This window comes from Leucoraja erinacea, chromosome 34 (assembly GCF_028641065.1).
Source record: "Leucoraja erinacea ecotype New England chromosome 34, Leri_hhj_1, whole genome shotgun sequence".
Taxonomy (NCBI): domain Eukaryota; kingdom Metazoa; phylum Chordata; class Chondrichthyes; order Rajiformes; family Rajidae; genus Leucoraja; species Leucoraja erinaceus.
This window is the reverse complement of record NC_073410.1, coordinates 17,347,980-17,360,282: the sequence shown is the minus strand read 5'-3', so window position 1 is coordinate 17,360,282 and position 12,303 is coordinate 17,347,980. Positions and strand designations below refer to the sequence as shown.

Below are 12,303 nucleotides of genomic sequence, written 5' to 3'. Positions count from 1 at the left end.
AGAGGGAGAGATGAAAGATGGAGAGAGTGAGGGAGAGAAAGAGAGAGAGTTAGTGAGAGGGAGGGGAGAAGAATGGAGAAAGGGACCAGGTGGAGCAGTGGGGACACAGATGTACATCCCCACTATGAAGGGGACAGTTTTGTGAATGGTATAAATAACACTGAATCACTAGTTTGGGGTGAAATGGGATAGATGTTTCTGAATCTGATTCACTTGAGGGGGAGGGGCTGCCGACCTTGGTCTGGAGGGGGGGGGGGGGGGGGGGGGGGGGGGGGGGGTGAAGTTGGTCGTTTGGAGGTGAAGGTGGAGGGTCACATCGTGGGGTGTAACTGGTGCTGGAACTTGGTGCTGGTGTATCGAGCGTGGAATCCCTTCCTGCTGATGGTGTCGTCTGTGTGGAGTCGCAGCAACATGGAGTTCCCCTCAGAGTAGACCACCTCCTGGGGCTAGAGAGAGAGAGAGAGAGAGAGAGAAGGCAACTCATCACTCCGGACCAAGCCACGATCAACCCTCCGCACACTGAAACCTTCCGTAGTCTTATTCACCAGAGACATTCATTTAAAAATCTGGTAGCACAGTGACGCAGCGGTAGAGTTGCTGCCGCACAGCGCCAGGGACCCGGGTTCGATCCTGACCACGGGTGCTCTCTGTGTGGAGTTTGTCCGTTCTCCCCGTGACCATGTGCGTTTTCTCCGGGTGCTCCGGTTTCCTCCCACACTCCAAAGACGTGCAGGTTCGTAGGTTAATTGGCTTCCGTGAAGTTGTAAATTGTCACTAGTGTGTAGGATAGTGCTAGTGTATGAGGTCACTGGTCGGCACGGACTCGGTGGGCCGAAGGGCCTGTTTCCACACTGTATCTCTAAAGTCTAATCACTCCAGTGTTAACATTAGAACAGGAGCTAGGAGAGTTTGGGCGAGGGAGGGAGGGAGAGAGTTCTGGGATTTGTGTGCAGTCTTGCTCACCCCCTAATACAGGAAGGTTGTGGAGACTCTGTGGAGACTCTGGAAAGGATGCAGAAGAGGTTTACCAGCCGCTGATTCGGGGGCCGAGGGGTGATTGTATTGAGGGGTACAAGATCATGAGGGGCACAGATAAAGTATTTTTCCCAGGGTAGAGGATTCTAAAACTAGAGGGCACAAGCTTAAGGGAAGAGAGGAGGAGAAATTTAAGAGGGAGCTCAGGGGCAACATTTTCACACAGAGGGGTAGTCTGTATCTGGGATGAGCTGCCAGAGGAAGCTATGCATGACTTTTGGACAAATGTATTAACAGCAAGGATTTGATGGTGTATGGGCCAAATGCAGGCATAAGGGGCTAGCCCAGAATGGCAACTTGGATAGCATGGGCGAGGTGGGCCGAAGGGCCTGTTCCGTGCTCTGTGACTGTATTTATTAGCAGCATGAATGGACTTGAACCCTGCAATTAAATTCGACAAACTAATGGAAAGGTTCGTGATCGATCAATCGAGTCATTATTGAAGGGTCTTCTTGGATTCATTGGGCCTCACGTTGGCACCTACCCCCCCATCCCACACCCCCTCCTCCTCCCGCAGCCCCGACCACCCACCCCACACCCCCGACCCCACTCTCTCCCACCAACCTCAATCCCCCTCAGCCCTCCGCAAGGCCCCAACCCAGTCAACACTCACCGGGACCCCCACACCCCCCCCCTTCCCCGCTGGAGACCCCCCCGATCCACCCCACTCTCCCCAGGGACCTCGGTTCATCCCACCCCCTCCTGCCCGAGGCCCCACAACCCCACCCCCATCCCCGGAAGAATCTGATCAGCCCAACTCTCCCCAGAGACCTTGATCAAACCCCCCTCCCCAACCACTCAGTCCCATCTCCCCACCCCCCACGTTACCGTCACCGTGTGGGGCCACCCATCCCCACCTATTGACGTGCTTGCTTCTCTCCCACCCATCCCACCCACCCAGACCTGTACCCCTGCACCACAGAACCTCCCGAGCCAGCATTGCCCACCCCCACTCTCCTTAACCCCTGGGACCCCAATCCCCCCAACCCTTATGCCCCCCCCCCCCCCCCAGACCGTTACTCCCCCCCACCCCCCTCCCCCCCGAACCTTACCCCTGCCCCACAGAAGGTGCCAAGTAGGGGCGCGCTGTGGTTGGGGCCATTGTACAGCTGCAGGCGGTCGTATGCACAGTGGGCCTCCTCCTCCAGCTGGAAGGTGAGGAAGATGAGCTCGACTGCGTAGCCCTCCTCTGCCGTGATCAACCACTCGCAGGCCAGCTGCCCTGGGTAATTGTTGTCCCCGTACTGGGCGTGCGAGTACAGCTCTCCAGTCCTCACCCTGGCACGTAGCTCCCCTCCACACTCTGCAACACAAGCAGAGGCACACACTCACACACACACACCACTCCCCGCTACCCCCTCACCCACACCCATCATTGTATAACCACAGCACAGGCCGGTTGCACACAGTGGTGCAGCGAGTGTTGCCTCTCAACGCCACAGACCCCAGTCCCATCCTCACCTCCGGTGCTGTCTATGTGGAATTTGTACATTCTCCCTGTGACTGTGTGGGTTTTCTCCGGGTGCTCCGGTTTCCTCCCACATCCCAGAGATGTGCGGGTTTGTAGGTTAATCGACCCTCTGTAAATTGCCCTCTAGTGTGTATTGGGAGTGGATGAGAAAGTGGGATAACATAGAACCAGTGGGTGTTTAGTGGCTAGCGTGGAGTCAATGGGCCGAAGTGCCTGTTTCCCTGCTGTATCTTTCAATCCATCAATCAGTCAATTTGTGGAGACTAAAGGAACTGCAGATGTTGGTTTATAAAAAAAAGACACAAAGTGTTGGAGTAATGTAGCGGGTCAGGCAGCATCTCTGGAGAACATGGAGAGGCCACCTTTCGGGTCGGGCCCTTCTTCAGGCTGATTGTGGTAGAGGGAGGAAAGCTGGAAGAGAGATGGGGGCAGGACAAAGCCAGGCGAGTGATAGGTGGATACAGGTGAAGGGGGGGGCTGGGGGGGGGAGAGGGAAGGGGAGAAAAGTATATTGGCAGATGTTTGTTCAAAGGCCAGAGATGAATAGACAAATAGTGAGATAAGGGTAAGGTAAGGGGGTGCAAACCGTGAGGCACAGGGAAGGAGAGAGAGGGGTGGGCATATCTGTGGCGATGGGGGAAGGGGGTGGTATCTCTAGACTATGAATAGTCTAGAGATACCTCATAGAAACAGGCCCTTTGGCCCACCGAATCCGCGCTGACTAGCGATCACCCCTTCAAACCAGTGCTATGTCATCCCACTTTCTCATCCACTCCTTACACACTAGGGGACAATTTACAGAAGCCAATTAACCTACAAACCCGCACGTCTTTGGGATGCGGGAGGAAACCAGAGCACCTGGAGACAACCCACGTCGTCACAGCGAGAACATACACGCTCTATACAGACAGCACCCATAATCAGGATCGAACCTGGGTCTCTGGCGCTGTGGGGCAGCAACTCTAACACAGAAGCATCAATGATATAAAATAGAAAACATTGGAAATATACAGCAGGTGTAATTTGAAAGAACAGATGCATAATTAGAATTATAATACATTTAATAATTAGAATTAGAATAATTCTATTATTATTACAATGCACACCACCAGATTCGGGGACAGTTTCTTCCCAGCTGTTATCGAGCAACTGAATTATCCCACCACAACTAGAGAGCAGTCCTGAACTACTAATTACCTCTTTGGAGACCCTTGGGCTAGCCTTGATCAGACTTTGCTGGCTTTACCTTGCACTAAATATAATTCACTTATCATGCATCTATCTATACACTGTAAATGGATCGATTGTAATCATATATTATCTTTCTGCTGACTGGTGTGCGCGTAACAAAGAGCTTTTCACTGTACCTCGGTACACGTGACAATGAACTGAACTAATAAATTAATATTTCCAACATTCTCTGTTTCTAATTCGGTGGAATTCTACTTTTGGACACTTACAAAGGCCCCATACTTGAAGCACCATGCTTGCCCTGTGAGTTGCACCTTAAACATATAGGCTGTGGAGGCCAAGTCAATGGGTATTTTTAAGGCAGAGATTGACAGGATTCTTGATCGGTTCGAGTGTCAGGGGTTATGGGGAGAAGGCAGGAGAATGGGGTTGAGAGGGAAAGATAGATCAAGATCAATGAATGTGGAGCATAATTGATGGGCCGAATGGCCCAATATATATTATGAACTGATGAAGGTGTGGGGGAAGATTTAATAGGAACCTGAGGGGCAATGTCTTTATACCAAGTATGGTGGGTATATGCAACAAGCTGCCAGAGAGGGTAGTTGAGGCAGGTACAACAGCAATACATTTCGCCAAGTACATGGATGGACAGGTTTGGGGAGATATGGCCCAAGCATGGGCAAGTGGGACTGGTGTAGCTGGGACATGTTGGTGGGTGTGGGCAGGTTGGGCTGAATTACCTGTTTCCACGCTGTATCACTCTGTGACTCACCTGTGCTGTGCTGTGCCTGAAACCCCTTCCTTTGCACCGATGCGTCTGAGAAGAATCTGAGGGACATTTTGTTTGCCGTGGTGACAATGGTTTCTGGTTTCTTGCTGCCGCAGTACCGGCCCAACAAGGCGGACCTCTCGCTGAGACCATCGTACACCTCCAGATAGTCGTAAATACATTCCTGGTGCAGCTCCATCTCAAACTCCATGAAGGCCTAGAGGGGTGGAAGCATTTAGCCCGAGTTTGGATACTGTCCATCCTGGGACCACCACCTCCCCACCACAATCGTCTCCCAGGCTCCACCCCGTGATCTTTCCACCATCCAGCCGCTGTTGAGCTGATGGTGAACGAAGTGGCGGGGAGAAGTTGAGAAGGTCCACCTCACCTTCCACAACTCACACAACTGGCACGATGGCGCAGTCTAGAGTTGCTGCCTCATAGTGCCAGAGACCCGGGTTCCATCCTGACCACGGGTGCTGTCTGTACGGAGTTTGTACATTCTCCCCATGACCACGTGGGTTTTCGCCAGGTGCTCCGATTTCCTCCCACACTCCAAAGACGTACTGTACAGGTTTGTAGATTAATTGGCTTCGGTAAGGATTATAAATTGTCCCCAGTGTGTGTAGGATAGTGCTAGTGTACGGGTTGATTGCTGGACAGTGTGGACTGGTGGACCAAAGTGCCTGCTTCCCCACTGTATCGCTAAAAAGTAAGACTTACATCCTGTAAAACCAGTAGAAATAGATCTGCAGATGCTGGTTTATGCCAACAATAGACTGGAGTAACTGAGTGCGTCAGGCAGCATCTCTGGAGAACATGAATTAGTGACGTTTTGTCAGGACCCTTCTTCAGTCTGAGAAAGTCTTGCTCAAGCTGTTTGGGGCAGGTTGTTTGAGGGGAAAGGAACATCAGCCAAGTTTTTATAAGTGTGCTGACAACAGCTCAGGATATGCACATCCCCGTTAGACTGAAGGGTAAACGTAAGGAAGCTTGGCAGACGAGGGAAATAGAGGCGTTGGTCAAAAACAAGAAGGAAGCATGGAACATGTATAGGCAGCTGGGATCAAGTGCATCCCTGGAGGAGTTTTGGGAACTAAGGAGCAAACTAAAAAGTAAATCAGATGGGCAAAAAGGGGCCAGGAGATAGCTCTGGAGGATAGCATTACGGGCAATCCCAAGAGATTTTATAAATACCTAAGAGGGGAAATGGTAACTGGAGAGAGAGTGGGACCTCTCAAGAATCAAAGCAGTCACCTCTGTGTGGGGCCACAGGAGAAGGGCAAGGTCCTCAATGAGTATGCAGAGGAGAAAGACAGTAGGACGGAGGAACTTGGGGCAGTCAATGGAAGTGTCTAGAGAGCAGCCAGTGTTACTGTCGAAGAAGTACTGAAGTTACTATCGTGTATGGTAGACAAATCTCCAGGACCTGATCAGATATATCCAAGGACATTGTGGGAAACTAGAGAGGAAATTGCCAGAGCCCAGGTTGAAATTTACAAGTCGTCTATAAATAGTGGAGAGGTGCCGGCAGACTGGAGGGTGGCAAATGTTGTGCCTCTTTTCAAGAAGGGCTGCAGTGATAAATGCTGGGAACTATAGGCTGGTGAGCGTAACATCTGTAGTTGATAAGTTACTGGAGCGTATTCTGAGGGATAGGTTATACAGGCATTTGGATGGGCAAGGGCTGATTAGGGATAGTCAGCATGGTTTTGTATGTGGGAGGCCGTGTCTCACAAATCTGATTGATTTTTTTGAAGACGTGACCAAAAAGGTTGATGAGGGCAGAGCTGTAGATGTTGTGTACATGGACTTCAGTAACGCATTCAACAAGGTTCCGCATGGTAGGCTGCTCTGGAAGGTTAGATTGCATGGATCCAAGGAGAGATAGCTGAATGGATAGTAAATTGGCTTCATGGAAGGAAGCAGAGGGTGATGGTGGAAGGTTGCTTCTCAGACTGGAGGCCTGTGACTAGTGGTGTGCATCAGGGTTTGGTGCTGGGCCCGTTACTGTTTGTCATCTACATCAACACACAGGGTAAGATTAGCAAGTTGGCTGATGATACAAAAGTGAGTGGTTTTGCAGATAGTGAAGATGGTTGTGAACGATTGCAGCAGAATCTGGATCGATTGGCCAGGTGGGCAGAGGAATGGTTGATGGAATTTAATACAGAGAAATGTGAGCTGTTGTATTTTGGGAAGTCTAACATGGACAGTACCTACACAGTAAACGGTAGGCCTATGGGCAGTGTTGTAGAGCAGAGGGATCTAGGAGTGCAGGTGGACACAAAATACTGGAGTAACTCAGCCGGACAGGCAGCATCTCTGGAGAGAAGGAATGGGTGACGTTTCAGGTTCGAGACCCTTCTTCAGAAGGTGCATGGTTCCTTGAAGGCAGAGTTGCAGGTAGATAGGGTGGTCAAAAAAGCTTTAGGCATATCGGCCTTCATCAGTCATAGTAGAAACATAGAAAATAGGTGCAGGAGTAGGCCATTCGGCCCTTCGAGCCTGCACCGCCATTCAATATGATCATGGCTGATCATCCAACTCAGTATCCTGTACCTGCCTTCTCTCCATACCCCCTGATCCCTTTAGCCACAAGGGCCACATCTAACTCCCTCTTAAATATAGCCAATGAACTGGCCTCAACTACCTTCTGTGGCAGAGAATTCCACAGATTCACCACTCTCACTCTCTGTGTAAAAAAAGACTTCCCTTTATCATGACCCTCGGTCCCAACATCGGGAATAATCTTCTGCATATAGCCTTAAACCCCTTAAGAATTTTGTAAGTTTCTATAAGATCCCCCCTTAATCTTCTGAAATCTAGCGTGTACAAGCCGAGTCTGTCCAGTCTTTCTTCATATGAAAGTCCTGCCATCCCAGGAATCAGTCTGGTGAACCTTCTCTGTACTCCCTCTATGGCAAGAATGTCTTTCCTCAGAGTAGGAGACCAAAACTGTACGCAATACTCCAGGTGTGGTCTCACCAAGACCCTGTACAACTGCAGTAGGACCTCCCTGCTCTTAGTATTGAGTATCGAATTTGGGGGGTCATGTTGCAGTTGTATAAGACATTTAGAATATTGTGTTCAGTTTTGGGTAGGATGGATGGATTTATGAAGGGGAAATCATGCTTGACTAATCTTGTGGAATTTTTTGAGGATGTAACAAATAGAATGGGTAAGGGAGAGCCAGTGGATGTGGTGTATCTGGATATTCAAAAAGCTTTTGACAAGGTCCCACACAAGAGATTAGTGTGAGCATCCTTGACAAGGATTGTAAGATAGTTGTATAATAGTTCATTGTTTGTCTTGTTTTATGGTGGTGGCTTCTGTTTTGTTTTATTGTAGTGTAAATATTTTTGATTAGAAAACAAAATTTAAAAAAAGATTAGTGTGCAATATTAGAGTACATGGTATTGGGGGTAGGGTATTGACATGGATCGAGAACTGGTTAGCAGACAGGAAGCAAAGAGTAGGAATTATCGGGTCCTTTTCAGAATGGCAGGCAGTGACTAGTGCGGTGCTGGGACCCCAGTTATTTACAATATATATGATCTTGCGGATGACACTAAGCTGGGGGGCAGTGTTAGGTGTGAGGAGGATGCTAGGAGACTGCAAGGTGACTTGGATAGGCTGGGTGAGTGGGCAAATGTTTGGCAGATGCAGTATAATGTGGATAAATGTGAGGTTATCCATTTTGGTGGCAAAAACAGGAAAGCAGACTATTATCTAAATGGTGGCCGATTGGGAAAGGGGGAGATGCAGCGAGACCTGGGTGTCATGGTACACCAGTCATTGAAGGTAGGCATGCAGGTGCAGCAGGCAGTAAAGAAAGCGAATGGTATGTTGGCTTTCATAGCAAGAGGATTTGAGTATAGGAGCAGGGAGGTTCTACTGCAGTTGTACATGGTCTTGGTGAGACCACACCTGGAGTATTGCGTGCAGTTTTGGTCTCCAAATCTGAGGAAGGACATTATTGCCATAGAGGGAGTGCAGAGAAGTTTCACCAGACTGATTCCTGGGATGTCAGGACTGTCTTATGAAGAAAGATTGGATAGACTTGGTTTATACTCTCTAGAATTAGGAGATTGAGAGGGGATCTTATAGAAACTTACAAAATTCTTAAGGGGTTGGACAGGCTAGATGCAGGAAGATTGTTCCCGATGTTGGGGAAGTCCAGGACAAGGGGTCACAGCTTAAGGATAAGGGGGAAATCCTTTAAAACCGAGATGAGGAGAACTTTTTTCACACAGAGAGTGGTGAATCTCTGGAACTCTCTGACACAGAGGGTAGTTGAGGCCAGTTCATTGGCTATATTTAAGAGGGAGTTAGATGTGGCCCTTGTGGCCAAGGGGATCAGAGGGTATGGAGAGAAGGCAGGTACGGGATACTGAGTTGGATGATCAGCCATGATCATATTGAATGGCGGTGCAGGCTCGAAGGGCCGAATGGCCTACTCCTGCACCTAATTTCTATGTTTCTATGTTTCTATCTAGACGAGGAAATTATATGTAACATCTCCAAGTTTGCGGATGACACAAATCTGAGGATGCTGTGAGGCTGCAGGGTGACTTGGATAAGTTGGGTGAGTGGGCAAATGCATGGCAGATACACTATAATGTGGATAAATGTGAGGTTATCCACTTTGGTGGCAAGAACAGGAAGGCAGATTATTATCTGAATGGTGTCGGATTAGGAAAAGGAGGGGGGAGGGAGTGCAATGAGACCTGGGTGTGCTTGTACATCAGTCACTGAAAGTAAGCATGCAGTTACAGCAGGCAGTGAAGAAAGCCAACGTTGGCCTTAATTGCGAGAGGATTTGAGTTTAGGAGCAAGGAGGTCCATCGGCAGTTGTACAGAGCCCTTAGTGAGACCACACCTGGAGTATTGTGTGCAGTTTTGCTCTCCTAATTTGAGGAAGGAGATTCTTGCTATTGAGGAAGTGCAGCATAGGTGCATCAGGTTAATTCCCGGGATGGCGGGACTGACAAATTACGAAAGAATGGGTCGACTGGGCTTGTATTCACTGGAATTTAGAAGGATGAAAGGGCATCTTATAGAAACATATAAAATTCTTAAAGGATTGGACAGGCTAGACAAATGTTCCCGATGTTGGGGGAGTCCAGAACCAGGGGTCACAGTTTAGGAATAAGGGGTCGGCCATTTAGGACTGAGATGAGGAAAAACCTTGTCACCCAGAGAGTTGTGAATCTGTGGAATTCTCTGCCATGAAAGGCAATGGAGGCCAATTCACTGGATGTTTTCAAGAGAGAGTTAGATTTAGCTCTTAGGTCTAAAGGAACCAAGGGATATAGGGAAAAAGCAGCAGTGATTTTAGATGATCAGCCATGGTCATATTGAGTGCGGCTTGAAGGACCAAATGGCCTATTCCTGCACCTATTTTTCTATGTTTCTCTGTTTCTATCTGGTTATAGCAAAAATGTTGTCAAGTTGGAGAGGGTACAGAGAAGATTTACGAGGATGTTGCCAGGACTAGAGGGGCTGTTGTATAAGGAGAGGTTGAGTCGGCTGGGACTTGGAGCACCCGGAGAAAACCCACGCAGGTCACGGGGAGAACGTGCAAACTCCTTGGAACTCTGGAGGATGAGGGGGTATATCGTATAGAGATGTATCAAATCATGAGAGGTAGATGCATAATCTGTTGCCCAAAGTAGGTGAATCGAGGACCAGAGGACATAGATTTAATGTTGAGAGGAAAGGAATTAACAGAAATCCGAGGAGTGACTTTTTCTCACAAAAGATGGTGGGGTATGGAGGCTGCCAGAGGGGGTAGTTGAGGCCGGGACTATCCCAACATTTAAGAAACAGTTAGACCGGTACCTGGATAGGAGAGATTTGGAGGGATACGGGCCAAATGCAGGCAGGTGGGACTAGTGTAGCTGAGACATGTTGGGCGGTGTGGGAAAGTTGGGCCAAAGGGCCTGTTTCCACACTGTATCACTCTATGTCCTGAAACATCCCATATCCTTTTTCTCCAAAGATGCTGCGTGACCCGCTGAGTTACTCCAGCACTTTGTGCCTGTCCCATGAAACCAGGTCTATTGATGGGTGTACAATTAATGATCAATGGGATCAAACCTATACGAGAGTCAACAGCAGTAATGTTCCTGCTCGGTGCGTTAGTGGGAAGAATTTTATGTCCCAGACATAAATGGAGTTTGAGCTCAGACCCTTCGGCCCATCAAGTCCACGCCGACCAGCGACACTAACACTATCCCACACACGTGACAATTTACAATGTAACCAAGCCAACTAACCTACAAACCTGTATGTCTTTCGAGTGTAGGAGGAAACCGGAACACCGGCAGAAAATCCACGCAGGTCAAGGGGAGAACATGCAAACTCCAAACAGACAGTACCCGTAATCAGATTTGAACCGTGGTGTCTGGCGCTGTGAGGCAGCAACACTACCGCTGCGCCACCGTGCCGCCCTTTTCCCCGATCCTCATTGACAACCCTTGGTCCCCTCATTGAACGACATTCCCCTCCCCCCTCTCCCTCCTGACCAGCGCGCCCCCACCCCCACCCATCCTCCACCCTCCCAATGTTCCCACCGCCCTCGCACACCCCGGACCAGACCCTTGCCAATGTCGCCCTGACCCTCACCACAAACCTTCGCCCGTTCCCCTCCTCCCCACAGATCCCCAACACCCCGCCCCCCCGCCGTCTCCCCCCCCGTCCACAGATCTCTAACAGCCCCCTACACGTGGTCTCCCTCCCCCACCCCTGACAAATCTCCTACAGCCCCCATCCCCTCATGCAGTCTCTCCCCCCTCCATCATGCCCCATGTAGGCACAGTGCCCACCTTGCCCCTTTGGGAGACCTAGCTTGCAGTATCGGCCCAGGAACCCTCCGGAACATTCCCCGTGGGCCACCAGGTCGTGGACATTCCCTGTGCTGTGCGGTGGGGGGGGGGGGGGGGGGGGGGCAGGGGTCCAGGTCGTGACACACACCCTCCCCCCCCCCACCCCCCTGCTCCCGGGGGGTTTACCAGCTTGACCCTGTGCCCAGGGGGTGCGGAGATGGTCCAACTACACTCCTTGCGGTTGGGGTACGGGTCGGGCCAGTTGGGGCTGGTGATGACTCCCTCCACATTGTCCACTCTGTGTCCACAGCCGGCTGTGGGGAGACAGGAGGAAGCATCTGGGTCACACCGTCTGACAAAACCACCACCCACCCACCCACCCACCCAGCCCAGACCATCACATAGAGCCACACAGATCATCACACAGACCATCACACAGACCATCACACAAACCAACCTCCCTTTCATTGGCTCCATCTACACCTCACGCTGCCTCGGCAAGGCCAGCAGCAAAATCAAGGACCAGTCTCACCCCGGTCACTCCCTCTTCTCCCATCAGGCAAGAGGTACAGAAGTTTGAAAACACACACCTCCAGATTCAGGGACAGTTTCTTCCCAGCTGTTATCAGGCAACTGAACCATCCTATCACCAACTAGAGAGTGGGCCTGACAAATCATCTACCTCATTGGAGACCCTTGGACTATCTTTAATCGGTCTTTACTGGACTTTAACTTGCACTAAACGTTATTCCCTTTATCATGTACTGGGCACTGTGGACGGTTTGATTGTAATCATGTCTAGTCTTTCCGCTGACTGGATAGGACGGAACAAAAAAACATTTTCACTGTGCCTCAGTACACGTGACAATAAATTAAACTGAACTAAACCTGATGCTCAGATTCACATGAGGCCATTCAGCCCTTCAGGTCCATGCCTGCTCCCAAAGCATTACCTTCAAATTCCCAGACAGAGCCATACACACACACATGTACTCACACTCACA

The 12,303-nt window shown here is 50.0% G+C and overlaps 1 protein-coding gene across 1 annotated transcript in view; it reads right to left on the bottom strand.

Moving 5' to 3' along the window:
* Positions 1-311: 311 nt before the first annotated feature.
* LOC129712845 (tolloid-like protein 2) overlaps positions 312-12,303 on the bottom strand; it is a 56,750-nt gene continuing 44,758 nt past the window's right edge. The window contains 4 exon segments of the mRNA XM_055661565.1: positions 312-446; positions 2,088-2,338; positions 4,473-4,686; positions 11,486-11,613. Coding sequence (XP_055517540.1) covers positions 312-446; positions 2,088-2,338; positions 4,473-4,686; positions 11,486-11,613 — 728 coding nt within the window.